This window comes from Trachinotus anak, unplaced genomic scaffold (assembly GCF_046630095.1).
Source record: "Trachinotus anak isolate AG129_WGS33_773 ecotype Australia unplaced genomic scaffold, CSIRO_AGI_Tana_v1 ptg000028l, whole genome shotgun sequence".
Lineage (NCBI taxonomy): Eukaryota > Metazoa > Chordata > Actinopteri > Carangiformes > Carangidae > Trachinotus > Trachinotus anak.
The window spans coordinates 17448988-17469789 of record NW_027273879.1 but is presented as its reverse complement, the minus strand read 5'-3'; the positions used below and the strand labels follow the sequence as shown (position 1 = coordinate 17469789).

The window sequence follows — 20802 nt, the reverse complement described above, 5'->3', positions numbered from 1 at the left end:
ACTTCATAGAGCTGGAATAATACATACGCTCTGAACTACCTCACATATATCTTTAGTATTTCTGTGCTGCAGCTTCTGTTTAACTGTTGGAGGAACATGAAGGGAGAACACTGGTGGTTTATATTTTTATCAGTTTGCTCTTTCCTTAACATGATAAACCGCCTACAGCAGGAAGCTGACGGCAATTATATGTGTAGTGTCAGGAAGTCGCAGTTGGCAAAAACATCATATTGTGATCATGGTCATTAAACAGGGGTTTTGGCTCCTTAGCATCATGTTTCACTGCGGCGTTATTAATATACAGGCTTTCATCCTGAACTGCTGGACCACACACACAACTAGTTGATTAAGATCTTATCTAGTCAGAGTTTGATGTTTTATAAGCCACATTTACATTTTGCAGACGTCTGTATTTAGATGTATGAAAACACTCAGCAGGAGGGGTTGATGCAGGGGAAATTCTTTGTCATGTTATGTGTGATATTATATTATAAGTTGATATTTTGTGATATTGAATGTTTGTTTTTTTTTTATTGAGAAACTGTTTATGGATAGAATAACTGTTTCTGACTAATCCAGTCTACTACTTACCATACAAATCACCGCATTGATGCAAAATTCATATATGAATTCAGCTCTGCCATATTGTGATCTAAACTCTGAGGCTTGGTGTATGTGGTCAAAGTCATTCCTTTAAATGTGTTTTGTGACCATTTTCCTGCTCATCTCTTGTTTTACTTGGTTTGGTTGGTTTGGTTTGCTTTATTTTCTACATTTCACTCATTAAAGATAAAAAATACTTTATTAATCCCTGGGGAAATTGTGATTATGATTTAAGGTCGTCTTTTGACCTCTTTTGTTTTACAAATGTGAGGATTTGATGCTTTTCTTCCCTTTTTATATCAATATAAAATATCTCTCTGGTTTTGGTTTTGGACAAAATAAGATATCTTGAGATGTCATCTTTGACTGTGGGAACTTGTGAGAGGCACTCTTGACTATTTTGCGACATTTTATAGATCAAACATTTATCGATTAATGAAAAAAACCTATAATCCTATAATCGAGAATGAAAAGGACAGTTATTTGAAGCCCTCATACATGTCCAAAGAGGGGGTTTCTCCAGTGAAGAAAATCCAGTTTTTTCCTCATTGATTCTCTACTTCTAATGTTAAACATTGTGTCTTAACTGGTTTAAAGGACAAACACTGAACAGTTGTGTCCAAAATAGCAGAGAAAGACCAAAGGTTGCATCCATTTGAGGATTGATCAGACTGTTTGTCTTCTTGACAACAGGAAGCTCTTCTTCAACCCCGTTCTCAACTCCACGGCAGCCTCTCCCCCCGCCTCTGTCCTTGCCCCCCTTCTCAGGGACACAGTCCTCCTACCGCAGCCCACAGACAACCAGACGCCAGGTAAGATCATCCATTATCTGGTCGAAACCTGTCAAAATCCTGGTTTAATACACAAGACTTGTCAGTAACTGATGATCAGAGGATAATACCACAGCACTATGTTGATATAGCTTCTGTTTGCTGCTGGATGTTGTGGATTTTCTTTTGTCTTCTTCAGTTCTTCTGTAGATGGTATCAAACATTCACTTCCAGGTTCATAGGAACCAAACCAAAGACACAGAACAGAAGCTTTAATCTGAATCACACAGTTTTACTCTTTGAATAAAAGAGTGTATAGATATTAATCTGGTATGTGAAGAGTCTGCAGAATCCAAAATCTCCTCTGACATGTTCTTTTAACACTCTCACTCCACACTTTTCCTGAGAGATGCAAGTTACACAGGATTCTCTGATTGGTCCAATTCCAAAATATTACTGAGTGACAGTTAGTGTGTCTACACAGTGTTTTTTATGAGCGTCAGCGTCTTTTCAGTTGTTCCCCATGAGGAGAGAACGTATGTGGTTGCATGTGGTGGCCTGAAAACATTTTTTTTTATGGCCACTTTAAATTATTCTAGTTGAAAATCTCTGAAGTTTTTAGAAAGGCGCTGGTGTCATTACTATAGCTGCTCTTCAGGCAACCAATCAGATGGGGCAGGACTGGTCACCCTGGTAACCAAGAAAATGGAGGAGATGCTTGTTGTGGGCGTGTCTGAACTACCCTTCCATATCATACAGCTTGGGATGGACAGATTGTCCCTTGGTTTGCCTAAAATAAGCCAAGCTCCATCAAACACTGGGTCTTGGACGAGGCGATGGTCCGCCTACGTCGGCCTTGCTCTAGGGCTGTAGAGCAACAAAGTTCATTTACACAAAGTATGAGTGATCATCCTCCACTCAGTGCTCATGTTGAAAAAACAACGTCAAAGGAATAGTAATAAGAAGCAAAAGGGCAATGCTAGTCTGTTATATGAGAGATTGTTTACAGTGATGATATGTTGTCAATATATTGTTGTCATAGAAACAAAACCCACACGCATTGCTTTTTTTTTTTTTTTTTTTTTGATGAAGTGTTCCCCACCATCACGACCTTAAACGCTAAATGGACGCACGCCCTTACACAGGACTCTCTGATTGGTCTAATCCTAAAATTTTGCTGAGTCACTGTTACATAAGATTCTCTGATTGGTCAAACTAAACTATAGCAGTGGCTAGGAAAATGGCTAGTTATTGGAGCTGTACAGTTACGGTAGTACAATAGTTTACTTGTCTCTTCTATCCCTAGCTAACCTTGAAAGCGGTCCACTCTCTCTGTCGGACCACTCTGTGCTCACTCATGATTAAATGTACCATTTCTATCCAACTGTAAGTAATTTGCTTTATTGAGTAAATATCAGACCAAATGTTCATGACATAAAAACCTCTCCAAAAACCCCACAAAGCCCTCAGTCAGAGCAGCCAGCGCCCGCCTTGTTCTGTGAAAGTGAGTGGACAGACAGTTTTTGAGTCAGCGGCGTGGCTGACAGTTGGGTCAAGCTTCAGGAACTACAACACATGCCCCCCGTCCTCATCCTGCCACCTCTCTGTAGACTCTCCCCAGGGCTGGTTGCCTTGGAGATGCCGCCTCTCCCTTTCTATTATTGGGCCAGCCACACGAGGGAGGGGTCTGGGTGTTTTTCTGCCCCCCGGGGTGTGTCTGAGGATTTGTCTCTGTGACCCAGACAGTGAGAAAATCTGGAAAACATGGGCGACCCACCATTTTAGGAGAAAACCCATTTTGAGGTTGTGTTGTTGACTCGGTTCTTGCCCCAAAAAGACTGAAACTCATTCGGTTGTTCTTCTGCCTCCGCAGTTGGGGAGGATACTGTTTTCAAACATGTTCATGGTCACTGACATCAAAATGCTCACCCTCCACCTGCTCCACTTTCATTACCAAGCAAATTAATTTTGAAAGTCTATATTTCAGTTAAGTTACAGTTTGCAAACAAATGTCTTAATTCCAAGTCCTGAAAAATGTACATGGGTGAAATCATCCAGATTCTTGAGTAAATTTCAATACATTTTGGGTAAGGGTCTCTGTATGGAATATAGCACCACTATTCATGCCTCAGCCCAGCCACAGCCAGAGGCATTGTGTTTTGGGGTTGTCGGTCCCATTCTTGTGAACGAGATATCTCAGCAATGCCTCGATGAAAATTCTTCATACTTGGCACAAACATTCACTTGGACTCAAGGATGAACTGATTAGAATTTGGAGGTCAAAGGTCACTGTGACCTCACAAAACATGTATTTGGCCATAACTCACAAATTAATTCACTAATTATGACACAATTTGACGCAAATGTCTAAGTATGAAATTAAGTGATGCCAGTTTATATCCAAAAGGTCAAAGGTCAAACTTCACAGTGACATCATAATGTTCAGCAAAACACTTCTGGCTATTATTCAATAATGTATTCGTGAAGGAGAGATTGTGACCATATTTCCTGCACCATGGCTGGTTGGTGGAGGCCTACAACTGCAAGGTGGTAATTCTAGTTTATTTTCATAAAACTAATCATACTCATTTTTATGATGTCAGCAGAGGTGGTCGTTTTCCATTATAAAAAAACGAGGGAAATCCTGTAACTACATGTCTTATCTTGTCTACATGGTGGATAAATATAATGAAATGAAACATTATTGAACAGTTCAGATTAAAGACATTCAGTATGCTTTTTTGAAAGTTTCTAGTTACAGGCGTAGATACCAAAATTTCCCCCCAACTTTTAAAAACATAGATAGATAGATATTTTTAAAAACATATTTTTTTATCAAAAAATCAACAATGAATGAAGAAGGTTGTGGATTTGGGGCCATCAAAATTACTAGTATGTCATATTTCCTGAACCATTTCTTAAAGGGCCAGTTCATCAAAAATTACAAATACAAATTTTTCTTCTCATAGACTCTTGTGGATTATCCTGAGGAGGTGTAGTAGTAGTTTTTGCAGCAGAAACAGTTTCCCATTTTTCTCCATTATATTGAGATAAAACCTCATACAAAACCAGATAAAACCAAAGCTACTTACATGGACAAATTCCACCAGGAGTGATAAAATATACTTTTTATCATTTGGATAAACTGACTAAAGACACATGGATGCAAAAAAAAAATTATTTCCCAGGTTGAGAACTGCATACACATAACAAGGTGTCCCATACAGACTGATGCTGAGCAGCAATTAAGACTTAAAGGTATAATTCAACATTTTCAAAGTGCGTCCATTCATTATGGAGTACAGCCAGAAATCAGTCAGTTTAGTTTAGCATCAAGATTGGAAACGGGCTAAGCTAACTGCCCGCTGGCTGTAATTTCATATTGAGTATATTTAATCAAACTCTCAGCAGGATCAGATCAGTGTATTCTCTAAGTGTTGAACTATTCTAACTAGATAAGCACAGTGAAAATTTAGCTAAGTTTGGTTTTTGTCTTGGCTTTATGTTTTGTCTGTCGTATTTGTGATAATTTTGTTATTTGGTCCCTGTTTCTTTGCAGAACTCCACCTGTGAACTTAACTCTTCCTGCGGGGGGAAGGACCCTCTGTGGAGCCCCTCCTCGTTGTGTGGCATGGCCACGCCCCCTTCCTCCAGGGGCATGTCGCCCAACTTGGAGCTCTCCCACAGTGCCTCACACCTTCCCAGCCGCTTCCACTGCACATCAGGTACAGGTTAGGTCAATATTGCAGCTCGGCCTTCAGTGTGCTATAGTGTTTTTTTGTTTGTTTGTTTGTTTGTTATTTTTTGTTTGTTTGCGTGTTTTTTTTTTTTTTTTTTTCACTTTCCGTTGCATGTGAGCACCGCTCCATATGTTCCTTTTCTGTTGACGGCTGATTTGTTTTGACCTGAGCAGGAGGGAAAGGAACGCCTGCCTCCAGCACTCCAGCCACCTCTTCCCCACCTCCCACCCTATCAGATGACTTCCCTATAATCTCCTTACCAGCCAACACAGTCCAGTCCAGTCCACCGAGAAAGGTATGCTCTTTGTGGATTTCGCTGAAAGACAAAAATCTGCAAACAGACTTTTGGAAATATTTTTTACAGAACTACAAAAGATCAAAGGGTGGATTGTGATTATTCGTCACCAATAAGTTCACAAAAGACTCATTTGATCCTGTTCCTTATATGTTTCCTAATTAGGAATATGGCAGCCATTTCAAATGATCTAATTTCAGTCATCTTGAAAACTCATTTCCTTAACAGTTGGAGGCAAATAGATTTTTCAAATACAGTCTTTGATTTTTGTCCTCAGAAGTAAATGAATGGGAGAAAAGAGATGAAATCCTTCTAGTCATGTTATTAGTTCTCAGCAGTCTCATTACGACCAATACTTTCTATAAACTCTAGTATTTAAATGCGAAAATCTAAACCTGTATCTGTCAGTCGTCCAGGGATCATGAACTTGTTTGCACAAAAAACACAGTGACTCACTTTCATGATTCATGATTAAACAATTAACACTGTGACTTTTCAGGATCGTCGACAAGGAGAGAGCAGCAAACCTGCTCTGGTGAGACAGGAGCCAGTGAGAGACACGGAGAAGAGTACAGAAGTAACAACAAACCGAGGTCAGTCATGATGACTCACATTACTGCAATTCATCGTATTAGATTGAACAGTAGAGGTTTTTACAGGTTTTCACTGTGCTGATAGTGGCTCCACTCTGATTCACTTAGGTCAATTAGACACATAGAATTGGTCCCTACCAACAACATTAGACTGGATCTAATTTGGATCTGGCCCGACTGAGATCAGCTCTCTTTCTGATCCCAGATGATGAGTAGTTGTATTATCGTCTTGAGGTGCAAATGACCTCACTAAAAAATAACCATGACAGAGATGCATCCCTAGTTTTAGTGTTTGTGCTTTTTGGAGATGTTTTTTTTTTTTTTTTTTTTTTTTGGTATGATACCCACAGTTGTGATACCTACATTTCCCCATCAGATGCAGGAGCTGCTGAGAACATCTCCATGACTTTGACAGAACTGTCGGTCTTCATGAAGAAACAGGAGCTGGAGCTTCAGCTGAGAATAGAGAAGGAGAAGGAGGAGGGTGAGTTACTGGCTTGAATATAAATCACAGAACCAGATCCAGTCATGTTGTGGGTGCCTTCTTCAAGAAAATAATCCACCAAAACCAAGTCACAGAACAACAAAGTGACCCTTCCAAAATGTATTTGGAGCTCTCATTTAGCAGGTTGGCAACTACAGAAAATCAGGACTGTTATCAAATTTGTTGTCAAACAAGCTTGTTACTCTTTTTATTGCTTGTTATGTTTGTCAAAGGAAGGTGTTCAAGTGTATGATTGTGTTGTTTGTGTACTTGGGCTAATCCAGAGCATGTATGATCTCCAGTGAAAATAAACCAAGATTATCCAATACACACACATATATATTTTGATAAAGAACAGAACAGATACACCTCTAAAGTTTATACAACATAGAAAATGACTAATGTAAATAACATTAAATATAAAAACACAACACAAATTAATTCCACAGCCGAATCCATACCTCACAGGTATTTGCCAAAGCACAGAATAGCCATAGACCTACATATATCCTTGGGAGACAATACATCACAGTGTATCCACATCCTACAGATTTTATACCGGAGTCAGTCAGTACACTGTTTTGTTTTGACTGAATCAAAAAGTTTTGTGATGGAAATTGATTCTCCTGTTAAGTTAAATGAACCTGAGCTCTTGGACTTGACTAAATACCCAGGATGCAAACACATCCCTGTTCATATCCCTGTGTATTTAGCTGGCTTTAAACAGATGTTGGTTTAAATCCCACTTGAGCCACTTGCACTAAAACTAAATACACCTACAGTGCTGTGAACCGCTTTTCATAACAGCATCTGCCAAATGGCATGATGCTCTGCTGCTACAGCTAGCTGCTTATAGTTAAACTTTCCTCCTCTCTGGAGGAAACAACTGAAGCCTGAAACCTCAGCTTTTCTGCGTGGGATAGCTGTTTTTTGGCACCGGCTGTGAGTGCAGACATTGACATTCAGAACACACTGTACATGCAGGTTCAGCTCCATCACAATCCTCAATATGTTGTTTCTGCTGCAGCTGCCATCACAGAGGAGCTGCTGAAGATCACTGAAGATACCCAGGAGCTGCCGGGCCTGCGCGGCTTTGATTCCCCTTTCTATCACACCACTGAGACTCTGACTGGCTGTCAGACACAAGACAAGGTCCTCTCCAACACCCAGCCTGGAGGCCCCGTCCGGGACACCCACCATGTTGTATCAACACCAGACAAAGCTGAGAACACTGCAAGCACCAGCGGTGTCGGCAGTGAAAGAGGAGGCGGAGGAGCAGGAGGGGACAGCAGGAGTTCAGCCCTCGGCCTCGAGCAGCCCTGGTCCTTCCACTCGGGTTTCACCCCAATTGATCACCACCTGCACCGCAGTCCCTCCGCCCCAGACGACGAGGTGGGCAAGTTGGGGATGTTCTTCCCGAGCCCTTGCAGCAAGACCCCAGCCCCGGTGCCCTACGAATCATTTTTCGACCTGGCTCTGCCCAGGGCGGCCTCGCTCTTCGTGGGGCAGAAGACGTCGGAGGCGGTGCACAAGGCGGCGATGGAGAGGCTGTCGCAGAGAGAGGAGGGGTTGGAGGACGGAGAGGAGGAAGGGGTAGTGTCTGCTTCACCACTGGAGGTGCTGGATCGCCTTGTTCAGCAGGGGAGCGACGCCCACGATAAAGTTCTGAAGAGGTGAGGGGCTTGACTTGGATTTACTTTCATTAACAGCAGTTACACTTTTGTTTAAGGTTATTTTCTAGCTTTCACCCCCTCCTCTGTAAAGGTTTGACACCATCTGCTGCAAATGTATGTGTCTACAAAAATCTCTGTTCATCAATCAACACACAGAGAGGAGTGTGCAGCCATGACAGAGTTACTTTCTCTCTAGCTCTGAGTGTGTTGTCAGTATGAGGGTGATGTTGATCACACTGGAGAAACTCAGGAGTGTGTGTTGATGTGCTGTTCACTGTGCACAGCCTGTTTGGACTGTTTCCAGTCTATTACTGCGGCCCAAAGGAAACACCCAGTTGAGAACAAGTATGACATTGTTCAGCAGTCGCCACCCCCTCCTTACACACACACACACGCACACGCACTCTCTGGTCCTCCGAGCCAATAATACAACAGCGGAGACAGTGTCAGCAAAGTCAGCGTCGGGCACAGAACAGTCTGCCTTGACTCATTTCAGTCGCTCATCACTCCCATGTTTTACTGTCTTCATCAGAGCCAAACAGGCTGACGGAGGGAATGAAGTCAGCTCAGACACAGGCTGAAGTACGTCAGAGACAAATCACCAATAAGGCATTTTATTATGATGTGGTCACTTGCAGGGGTGGGCAGCATGAACATTAATGTGACGGTAGCTATAACAGCTGTATCTTGGTATCATGACATTTACTAAGATAAATGTTATTTAAATTCATCCCTCTCCGTTCTTTTTGACAGGCAGGAGAACTAAATCCAATATGTTTTAAAGGCAACATTATTTTAAAACGTGTTTTGGTTTTTGAACTGATTAAACAGGCCTGATATGACATGTTCATTAATGAGCTCTAGAGCTGGCAGGTGGAGTTTGTTACTGTTGGACAGAGTCTGTTTCCACCTGCTGCCAGTCTTAATGCTAAGCTTAGTGGCTGCTGGCAGTAACATATTTAACATTCAGACAAAGTAGTATCAACCTTCTCATCTTACTTAAAGCAAATGAGCATATTTCCTAAAATGTCAAAGTGTCACGGCCTGAGATCTTCTCAGATAGATCTTAAGCCATGACAGATTTTGGGAAATTGAACTTATCAGGGTTATAAACCACAATGTCTTGGTTTGAAAATATGATATATTGATATCCAAATAGTCTTTTTGATACTTTGCTTATACCTCTAATTTAGCTATTCCAGCATGTCCTCAACACTTCTAAAATATATCTTTATGTATTGTAGATGATTATCTTGATGATGGTGACGTATCATAGTTGTTTCATGTACATTAATCTGTCCATTCAACCACTTTGAGTCTTTAAATGTAACTAAAAGCTGTGCTGTGCATACAAACCTGGTTTGATAGACTCACATAAAAGCAGCGTAACAGAGGAATATCCCAGAGAGATCCTTTTCACAAACGGCTTTTCATTCTCTCCTTTTACAGATTACCTTTGCCAAGTAAGTCAGCTGACTGGACGCACTTTGGAGGTAAAGCGCTCAACACCACAACACTGCCGTGCACTGATAAAAGAAGCCATTATAAAGACTGCAGACGGAGCATTATTTAGGCATGACTAGTGATTCATCACGAGCTCTGAGACGTGAACAGCATGTTTAAATGTTACCAAGCCGGACAGAGGTTTATCAAAACTCTCCAAGTTCCCACAGTCACGCAGAACATGATCAACTCAGAAATGAGAAATTTGACCGTTAAAAGATTTCTTCTCCTCTTTATTAACCTCCGTGTATGCACTCAGTCACCCAGAGCGGGAATCAGATTTTCTCCAGCTGCAGTTCCCAACAAAATAGAAACACTGTGACTTCGTAAAAGTCTTTGCCAACTCGTAATTACAACTCAGGGATTTAATCATCCGCCATGTATTTTCGATAGCATCTAAAACAAAACTCCTGTCACTGCTTATGGCTGACTGACTCTAAATCTTCTCCCTCTGCTCCCCTTCCCTTTGAACATGTGAACAAGTGAAGCTCTGTGTGCAGAGCTGGGGTTAGGGACAGTAGTAGCTTTTCTGTTTTTATCTGTGATTGAACAGTGCTGTATTTTTTTTACCTGTTAAACATATTTAAAATGTGATTCACAGAGTTGTTAGCTGATACCATCAGAACGCCTTTACTATTCAAATCAAAGACCTGATAAAATCCTATCAGGTGGATGTGAATCAATGATACTCATCTTTAAATTAGTATCATCAAGACATGAAAAGACAATGAAAAAGAACCATGAACAAATAGGGAGTGATTTTTTATCTATAACAGAATTATTGATTTCTGAAAATAAAATCAGGCCTTTGTGGCTTCATATAATTAATAAATTTTTCTCAGTTTACTATAAATTGTTCCAGTTTATGATTGACAAAAGCTGTCATCTTCTCAATTTTATAAATCACCATCCATGCATTTAAAGTTGGACTCTCCTGTGATCACCATTTCAAACAGAACAGATTTCAAGGAAATTTGGTGGAAGGTGAAACTGAGAGGGAAGCACAGTGTCGGTCACTTGCTCTCACTTTATCTGAATACAACATTTAGTGGGGCTGTGTGTCGTTTGAAGGTTTCAGTACTGATACTATTAGAGGACCATAGTGTCTATATTCATACCAAACGATGCTTTTTTGTATACTTTACCTTGAGAAATATAAATCTTTTTTCACCAAAACAATTTTGGATTTTTGTGCTATGGACACACTTGTCTGTGTTAGTGTAGTGTCTGTCATTATGTTTGTATTAATGCAGATCCTGCTCAAATTGAAATTAAAAATTACAAAAAAAATTTCTATAAGTGGTAGGAGGTTTATGTTCTTGTTGATGCTTCGTGTTGTTTCTAGTTTCCAGCCGGTGTCTGTCGCTGATCAGCAAATGTTCCCTTTGTGAAGTTCAAAGACCTGATTTCACAGTTGATGATAATATAATGTGGTATTTGCACCTGAGCCTTTCAGCCTCAGCAAAACCACAGGTTTATGTTAATATGCAGTAATTTGATCTTTTTTATTCTCAATCATTATCTGTGTTATTCTGGTGTTCCACACTAGAAATAAATTAATCTCATTTCTAGTAGTTGTGTGTGTGTGTGTGTGTGTGTGTGTGTGAGAGTGTGACCGTGTTAATTACATGATTATTATCCTGGCCTCCCCAGGCTCAGCTCCGCTGGACGAGCTTCACACACTGCGCAGCCAGCTGCTCCTGCTGCACAACCAGCTGCTGTACGAGCGCTACAAGAGAGAGCAGCACGCCGTCCGCAACCGACGCCTCCTCCGACGCATCATCAACGCCACTGCACTGGAGGAGCAGAACAACGCTATGGCGAGTTTGCATGAGCTCATTATCACAGATTAGCCTCTTTAAGCACCTTTTGAATTGAAGCACTTAGAAACAAAAACAATATTTGAAACAGGCAAAAGAGGTGTTGTAGGTTTTGTTTATTGAGATGTGGAACCACGGAACAATTAGAATAACTGTCCTGTAGCTGGAGGCTCACAGGTTTTATTCTTCAACAACCAGCGCGCCCTCTTTGCATTTTGAACAACACTGAGAGGAGAAAACGCATCTAAATTCTGATCACTGAGACATTTGTCGTGTTTCATAACCCCAGCTGCCAAATCAGTCGGGTCTCATCCCCTGCACGTAACAGAGAAAATGTAACTGAAGTTGTTTTGTTTGCAGCTGACAGCAATTCAGACAGATTGTGTTTTCGACAAGTGATGGTTCCAAAGAAGCCATGAAGGCTGATTTGTCTTCAGGAATGAAACATAAACAAGGAGGAGGAACACTGCTACATTCATGCAGCAATCAACTGAAAATATTCGGCAAACATTTCAGAAATGTTGCACACTGATTGAGTTTTGTGGAGGAAATTGTCTGCGTGTGTCTCTGTGTGTGTTCATCCCTGCTCTCATTTTAAAAAAGTGGCACAAACTGGTGCAAACTGCCTGAAAACATCTAGACATTCAGAATCTCCTGTACATTTTGTACTGAACTTGTGCGTGTGTGTGTGTGTGTGTGTGTTTGTCTGCAGAAGGACCAGCTGAACCTGCAGAGTGTGGATATCTTGTCTCTGAGGGAGAGTCTGCAGGTGGAGCAGCAGCGGTACAGGCAGCTGTGGGATGACCGGGAGACGGTGGTGACCAGGCTGCACAGTCAGATCCGACAATTACAGCAGGGTAGAGACGACTACTACACCAAGAACCAGGAGCTCCAGGTGCACGCACACGCACACGCACACGCACACACACCTGGTCTTGCTGATGCAGACGATTCCCTGCACACACTACAAACATATTTGTCCGCTGTAGTCACCAGTGCAAGAGTTAACTCTATAATCCGACTCTGTCCTGTGTCTCCAGAGTAAGTTGCAGGAGTGTCAGAAAAGGATGGATGAACTGGAGGCGGAGCTTCAGAGGTCTAACAACAAGGTCTGCCACACTGGTCACCTCCTCAACCAGATGACCATCAAGGTAAAGACAGAGCTGAGCCCCGGTCTGTTCGTTGGGTTGGTGACGGAATATAATTCAAATCCCATGTCAGGCTTTTTCAGACTGAATATTCATTCAAACAAAGGCATGACAACGCGATTACATTTGTGTAGCACCATTCAAAAATGGAGGCAGTTCAAAGGGCTTTACATAAGGTGGAGAAACGTATTAGAACATTTAAAAAAACACAATAAAAATCAATTAAAACAGAAATAAGTATTTTAAAAAAAACTGATAAAGTTGGATACAGGTAAAGGCAGAGGAGTGTGTTAAGTAAATACTTGTCATGGCTTTATTGAGACATGACAGGATCATTATGAAAAGACATGAAGAGAGACACACGTCCCCTCTGTTCACTGAGAATAATGAGACGCATCATTTATTTCATTTTCCGGTGAACTCCCACTGAATTCCTGTTTGCTCATCTGTTCTATGTAAAGCATTTTGCAGGATATTCATGTTTTAATGAGAATATAGGGAGGGAGTGTAATTATGTAGGAGTTGGTTTCATTTATTGATATTTTTTTGTAAGCACAAGACATAATAATTACATGAACTTTTATTTCCGTGTTCTTAGAGAGTAGAACAAGACATTCAGGTTCTTATTCAGACTTGAGGCTAAGGTGAAATTTGCTAGCACATTTACGCAGTGGGGTGCACGTCTGAAAGAGGTTGCATGTAGTCATGGTGCTGCTATTTAAAAATTACAGTGACCTTTTGGAAGTGTCTCTTTTGGCCTGACATTCTCGGCTCATGGTTTGACTTGTGTTTTGATTGTGTCTGGCCTCATACTGCAGTGAAAGGATCTGTAATATTTTATTATCTGTGTGGAAAAGAAGTAGAGGTTAAATCAGTGCGTCATTAGCAGATTATTAGCATATAAAGAGTAGATTGAAGCGGTGCGTCTGCCCTGGACAATAACACTGACCATCAGTCAGAACTTGCAGCTGATGTTTCCTGTGTTCGGCCAAAAAGACGGATGTAGTCTACATTTTTGTCTTCCATTGTCTTGGTTGGTGTTCAGCTCCAGAGAATGACATTCATGCCTCTGCTAACAAACCCATATGGGCAGCTGTTCACACAACACTGAGATAGTTTGGGCTCCACTCCTTATCCAGTGTGAAATTTTAAACAAAATTTTAAGACGGATCTTCTTCCTAAACGGAGGACGTGTGCAGGCCAGTGAGCAGGCTGGCAGACAGTTGGGTCAGAGTTACAACAACACATGCCCCCGCCCTCGTCCTGTCACCTCTCTGCAGACTGCTCAGTTGCCTTGGAGATGTTTTCGCTCCCTCTCTATTTCTGGGTCAGCGACATGGGCGTTCTGGGTGTTTTTCTGCCCCGTGGGGTTTGTCTGAGGTCTGTGTCCCTCCTCTGACCCAGACTGAACTGAAATCCTGACAAACAAGGAGCCCTTGATTCAGGAAACGGGCATTTCAAATCAGACGGCACACAGTCGACTTAAGGTCCTTTTTCATGACATTCAGACCAGATTAAATCCCCTGTATGGTTTCATACTATATGTCGTCAGGGCAGGGGGATTGATCTCTTAAGATAATCATCACAGAATGTACAGGCTGTAAAGTTTAGTATTTCACTTTTAAAGTTAACCACAAAGTGAATTCTGTCATAAACTAGAATTTGTTTCAGACAAAATTAGCTTCTTAGAGAGTGTGTGAGTGTGTATACTGAAATATTTGCACAAATCTTTTCTTGCATCTTGTTGAATGTTTGATGGATTCAGCGAGATTATTGATGAAGTAATTCTGTAGTTCTTTTGTGGACCTTGTCTTCTGAAATATATTTACTTGTTGTGTGATTGCTGTTCTGCCCTCCGTCATGATTGTTTGTCTCGTGTGTCCTTCAGCTGAGCAACAGTGAGAGCACCCAGCAGCAGATGAGCTTCCTGAACAAGCAGCTGCTGCTCCTCGGGGAGGCACATAAGCTGTCCATGCAGGAGTTACACCACACAGGCGCAGATAATACAAAGGTACAGTGGAGCGAAGTGTGTGTGTGTGTGTGTGTGTGTGTGTGAACTGCAGAGACGACGTGCTGAGGTGAAAAAAGGGACACTAATTGGGTTTATTGGATGTCCAATCAAAACTGCCCTACTGAAGCTTCACTGTAACATCAGCTCTGGTAGATATGTCACAGGGGCTAACTTTATCTATACACTCATATGTTATACAGTCAGACTTTTTTGTTAATTTTCATTAATAATGAGATTAATTCTTCTCATAAACGTTAGGAGTACAAGTTGTGTGACATGGAAAATAGATCCACAGAGTCACATTCTTCTTGTTGAATAATGTGTTTTATCCCGAACAAGGCCTGGCAGGGTCAGGTGTGTTAAAACTGGAGCCACGTGTTCCCCTATTCTCCCTCTGGGATAATGTCTGTAATTCCTGTAAACTGTATACTTCAGCATGAGTTTGAAAACTCATGTTAATCTACTCCACTCAGATTAGATTTGGTGCCCATCTTCTTCTTCTCAGTTTGGGGGAAAGTGAGAAATGAAACAGCCACATGTTAGTGTGATGTTTTAATGTTTCTGTGTGAATTTAGTCTGCGATTACTGCTGATAGATATCTATCCTGTCGATTCTTTATATCAATTGATCATCAATATCATATGTTTTACAAATGTTTATATCCTTGGAGTAGTAATACTCATGAAGATGATTGTTTCATGTTTCTCCTGTTTCTATACCTCTGCAACACATTCAGGAAATTTCTTCAGATTTGGTACAAATATTCACTTGGAGACAAGGACCAACTGATAAGATTTTGGTGATCAAAGCTCAAAGGTCAATGACCTCACAAAATACATTTTTGGCCTCATGAGCACATTATCTCAGGAATTCCTCTTGAAATCCCTTCAAATTAGGCACAAACGTTTACTTGGTCTTAAAGATGAACTGATTAGAGTTTGGTGGTCAAAGGTCAAAGGTCAAGGTCACTGTGACACCAGACCTTGAAATAATGAGGGAACAGGCCACACCTGTTCATGAAGGTGATTGTCAGTCAATGACCTTTGAGCCTCTGTAACTGGAGGGACTAAGAATAATAATGTAATTTCTAAACAACTAATGAGATATTTTTGTTAAAAACCTTGAATTAAAGCTGAAAGTCTACACTTCAACCACGTCTTGATGGCTTTGTTTCAAATCCACTGTGGAGGTATACAGAGGCAAAATCATGAAAATTGTGTAACTGTCCAAATATTTATGGACACAGTTGTTTATTGTTCCCAAAGTCAAGAATGGGTTTCCAGGCTTCAACGTCTACGGCCTTGATTTGAAACAAATAGCCATGTTTTAAATCCACAAACTTTAATGTATCTTTTTCACTCTCTTCTACATTTCTTCCTGCTTGTTGTGCTGCTGTTGTGACCCATCACCCAGGAGGCCCAGATGCTGCAGGTGTCTTATGGGAAAGAGGTGGAGACGCTGAGGCAGAGTCTGCTGGTTCAGGGTCAGAAACTGGAGGCAGCGCAGCAGAGAGTCGGGGAACTGGAGACGCACCTCTCCAAGAAGGAACACCTCATCGCCGAGCAGAAAAAGTTCCTCGAAGATGTGAAATGTCAAGCAAAGTGAGTGTCGGTGTATCAGGGTTAGTTTGAACCACAAAGTCCTCAAAAAGGGAGACATACTGTAATCGTCTTTGATATCAGTGATCATCACATATCAAGTACTTTGATATCTGAGATGTTTTTTGCATCACATCAGTGAAATAGTAACTACTGTAAATCAGCAGAACATGAGTCAGTTGTCTAAGTAGATCAGACATTGCATAATTGTGTTTGTGTTGACAGAAGCAGGTACAAATCTCCTGTGAAGTCGCATCTCATGTCCTCCTTCAGTATTTTATCTTTCCGTCACTCAATTTCTTCTGTGCCTGCTCTTGTATTCTCTGTCCCCTCTCTGTCTTTTCCCCTGTACCTGTCTTGTCTCTCTGTTCAGGGCGGAGCTGCAGGCATCAGACAGCAGATATCAGGCTCAGAGGAGAATCACTCAGCTGCTGCAGACTGAACTCCTGCAGCTCTACAGCCGAGTGGAGATGGAGGCTCCAGCTAGCACCGCCACCAGCTCTCCACCAGGGGGCAGAGCTGACCCACACACTCCAACTGACTCCAGGTCAGGCTCAGAAAACACTCAATTTGTTTTTTTTGTTAGTTTTTTTTACTTTATATTGTAAAAACACTCAACTAGTGACTTACATTTGTGTTGATTATGAGGTTACAGTTTTGTTAGGAGTCCACAGTAGCTGCAGATTTAGTATGAATCTTATCAGGACTTTATGCTAAAGCCATGCTAATGCGTGGCTCCAGGGTTGGTAATGTCAGTCTGTTAGGTCCAAAGTGAAACATCTCAACAACAATTTGATGGATTATCATTAAATTGGGAACACACATTCACGTCTACCACAGGATGAAATGTAATAACACTGATTTGTCATGTACTTTGGTTTATAACCAAATATCTGCAAAACTAATGACATTCCCATCAGCTTCAGCTGTGCTTTGTGTTCAGTGCTGCCAGTGAATGTTAGCATGCTAACATGCTAAACTAAAATGGTGAACATAGTTAACATTATAGCTGGTAAACATCAGCATGTTAGCACTGTCATGGTCAACATGTTAGCATGCTGACCTTTTCATGTAGCTTAGAGCACAGTCTCACTGAGCTGCTGGCACGGTCATAGACTTAATCTTGTTTAAGGAAAAGTGCTGAAGAAAGTTTTTTTTCCCAGTGCAGAATATTGTTCATAGTGTATCATCACATCTAACCCTAACCCTAATCCTCACCAACAAATCAGTTTTAGAAGTTGCGGCTGATCCTTTTATTGTTATAGGCTTTGAAGTTATAAACATCTTCTGCTGTGAGTAGAAAATATCAGTAGTTTGGAGTCTTTACAAACACTAAGATGATAAAAATGTAGGAGGCACATTTGACCAAGTGCAGATGTTTAATTTTGTCAAGAAGAACATTTTTAACACAAACCTAATAAACTAAACCTGTGTTCCTTAGTTACTTTTGTTTACATTGCTTATTATCATGGATGCATGACTGAACTGAAGTGATTCTCCTTCTGTACACGTGAATATTTTCTCCTCCACAGTGTCATGGTGCCAGATGGGCCAGGTAAAACTCACACCAACGAGGAGGCGGCCAGTAGACCTCTGCACGACTCCCCTCGGGGCAACGGCAGCACTTTATCGCCAGGGCAACCAAAGGCGAGCAACTCTTCCAAGTCAACAGCCAACTCCATCAACGGCAGCCAGGACCTGGCCCCGCCCCTGCTGGTGGAGCCCTCCCTGTCCTGTCCCCACGTCAACCCGCTTGCACCCCTGGCCCCCTCCGACGCGCCTCTCACGGTGGGCTCCTACCCTAGTGCCAAGAGCTTCTTGGGCATGAGGGCGCGCGAGCTGTTCCGCAACAAGAGCGAGAGCCAGTGTGACGAGGAGCAACCACCGCCGCGCCTTGCCGGCCTCGCCCACGGCCTGAAGACTGAGCTGTGCGTGGAGCCGCCGTGCCCAGCTTATATTGCTCCCGCCAGCACCGCACCTTCCCCCATTCCGACTTCCCCCCCTGCCCCCGCCCCCACCCCAGCCCCTGCCACTCCTCTCACTGTGCCCACCAAGGAGCCCTCATCTGAGCCCAAGCAGCGGGCCTTGAGCCAGGAAAGCCCCCGGAGGAAGGCAGGGGCGGGGCCTGGTGGAGGGCGGGGTCAGGTGGGGTCAGGACGCCCCCGGCAGCAGCATCTAAAGATCATGGACTATAATGAAACACATCACGAGCACAGTTAGAGACACAGAACTGATATGGGGCGGAGGACTGAAGTTTAACGATGGAGAAAAGCTACAAATCAGCAAAAGAGTAACATGTCAGCAACTCATTGGAATTCAGTGTTATTTGTTCCATTCCTCCGAGTGGACAACAGGATTTCCCCACGTTTTTCTTTCTTTCTTTTTTTATTATTTATTTTTTTCATACTGGTTCATTCCACCGAAGGATTTTGACAAGGTGACAGGGATCGAGGGAAAGTCGATGTGCCACTAGTAAAGATGCTAGACTTAAGTATTTGTTGTGTGCCATGAGCCTGAGGTTTAAAGGGTAGGATCAACTAAATTAGAAAAAAGCACCTCTCCCTCTTGGCTTTGGTTGTATCAGCCATGCAGCTAGCTCAGGTTTTATATCCAAATATGGAGAAATCTGTGTCTGCAGTTTCTGCCTCCAACCCAACACGATAGAGGTGAATGAAATGTTGTGTGTGGTGCTCTCAGCATTAAAACATTTAATTTGTAAAACTCAGCGGCAACTTGTCTTAGTGGAAACAGTGTCTTAGTTACTTTGGATATTTCTCAGACCTCCCGGTGAACAGTTTTCACTGTAAAATTACTTTCTACTGAAGAAATAGCTCCTTTGAAAAAAGTTCACGAGGTCTGTATGTTATCCAAAGTAATGGGGACATTGTTTTTGGAAAGACAAGTTGCTGTTAAAAATTTGATGTAATTTTTCAGTGCTGGGAGGACTACAAATAAAGTTCCATTCACCTCTATTATATTTCGGTGGAGGCAGAAACCTCTTGAGACGGTATCTCAGAAATTGGACAAATAAAACCTAAATCATCTGCTGTGGTCGATACCACCAGGCACAAGTGAAGTGAGCATTTAAAAATTTAAAAGGCACCACCACAGATGAAATCAGACATGAAACACCAGGAGAGCTGGAGATGTTACATGTGTCTGGATCATCTGTTCGGTGTGCCTTGGCACTGACCACGGACCGAAATTGTATTTTTTTTTTATTCATGTTGAGCTAGTATTTGAGCAAGAGTTACATCAGAGGAATGGATGTTATCAGTACGAAGAGATGTTTGGGTTATTCCGGGGAAACCTTGGGAGTGTGACCTTATTGTTGCTTGACTGATTTGGGAAACTAACATTTCCACACAAAACTCCCTTGAGTTTTTTGTCCAAAATATGTCAGAAGACGAATGTGTTTTGGTTGCGAGAATGTAGGTGATGAAGTCATGTTGATTCTCATATTTCAGTAAAGATGAAATGAGGGAAGTGTATGAAATTTAGGGACTGAAGAAATTTTATGCATTTTTATAAATTCCACATTCTGTTGTACCTGTACTTTTTAAATTCAGCTGTGAAGTGTGCTCACAAGTACACACGCTAAATTTGACTCAGACCTGGCAAATGACACAAGCCCAAGCTTAAAAAAAAAAAAAAAAAAAAAAAATCTGTGTTAAAGATTACCAGCTGACCATTTTGGAAGTGCCATGACAACATTTGTGGTTTGGCTGAACTCAAATATCTCAACAGAAGTGTTGTTACTCATGTTGGGTTCAGCTGTTACGTACAATGTGGAAAATCAAAAATGTCCAATAGGTTTTCCTCCCTGCAGGTCTGATAAACGCTGAGTATCCTACTTTCTTCTAAGCATTAGAAGGAAACTGCTTTTGAAAGTCATCTAAATCCTGTTGTCCACCGGGAACTCCTGCTGTCATTTCCTTCTGCCTCGCTATCTAAAGCATGTTCAACAATCCACTTTAAATGCCAACCGTAGTAACTACAGCAAACCAAGACAGAAGGTACAATCAGCACAAACTGAAGAAACCAGGACTCTGACCGGAGCTGGAGAATCTGGGACAAAATGGCAAAAAAGGAAGTTCTTAAAGCAGTGGCTTGTGTTTAACTGTGAACAATAAAGATCGTCTTCAATGTTTTGCACTACAATTCTTGAGTTTTGCTTTCTTTTCGCTGCTGAATCTGAGCCCCTTCATTTGCTTTGTATGTCTGTGGAAATGCAGCATCAGGATGTTTTGTCATTAAGACAATTTAGTTGAGTTTCTTTACTGGAGTTAACGTTTGTAGGTATTTGTCTGTCCTAATCTGTGTTGTTGGTTTGATTATCTTTGGGTATCACCCCTGTGGTGTCACACCCACCTGGGCCCAGAAGCACATGTATGTGCCCTAGAGCTAAAACCATTATTCAGTTAACTATTTTGATAATTGATTTGTTTTTTTTTCCTGAGAGCAAAAACATAAAACATATTCATGTCTACCTTTTCAAATGTGAGGGTTTTCTATGTTGTATCATAGTTAACTGATATCTTTGGGTTTTATAGTGTTGGACAAA

General features: G+C 41.6%; 1 protein-coding gene across 1 annotated transcript in view; it reads left to right on the top strand.

The window, feature by feature from the left end:
• tsc1b (TSC complex subunit 1b) overlaps positions 1-20399 on the top strand; it is a 32870-nt gene extending 12471 nt beyond the window's left edge. The window contains exons 9-22 of the mRNA XM_071465998.1: positions 1297-1415; positions 4933-5098; positions 5287-5408; positions 5908-6001; positions 6378-6485; positions 7513-8158; positions 9608-9651; positions 11315-11481; positions 12194-12376; positions 12522-12632; positions 14518-14640; positions 16054-16241; positions 16612-16785; positions 17771-20399. Of these exons, the coding sequence (XP_071322099.1) occupies positions 1297-1415; positions 4933-5098; positions 5287-5408; positions 5908-6001; positions 6378-6485; positions 7513-8158; positions 9608-9651; positions 11315-11481; positions 12194-12376; positions 12522-12632; positions 14518-14640; positions 16054-16241; positions 16612-16785; positions 17771-18458 (2933 nt within the window). The 3' untranslated portion in view covers positions 18459-20399. The remainder of the gene's footprint in view (positions 1-1296; positions 1416-4932; positions 5099-5286; positions 5409-5907; positions 6002-6377; positions 6486-7512; positions 8159-9607; positions 9652-11314; positions 11482-12193; positions 12377-12521; positions 12633-14517; positions 14641-16053; positions 16242-16611; positions 16786-17770) is intronic.
• The last annotated feature ends 403 nt before the right edge of the window (positions 20400-20802 follow it).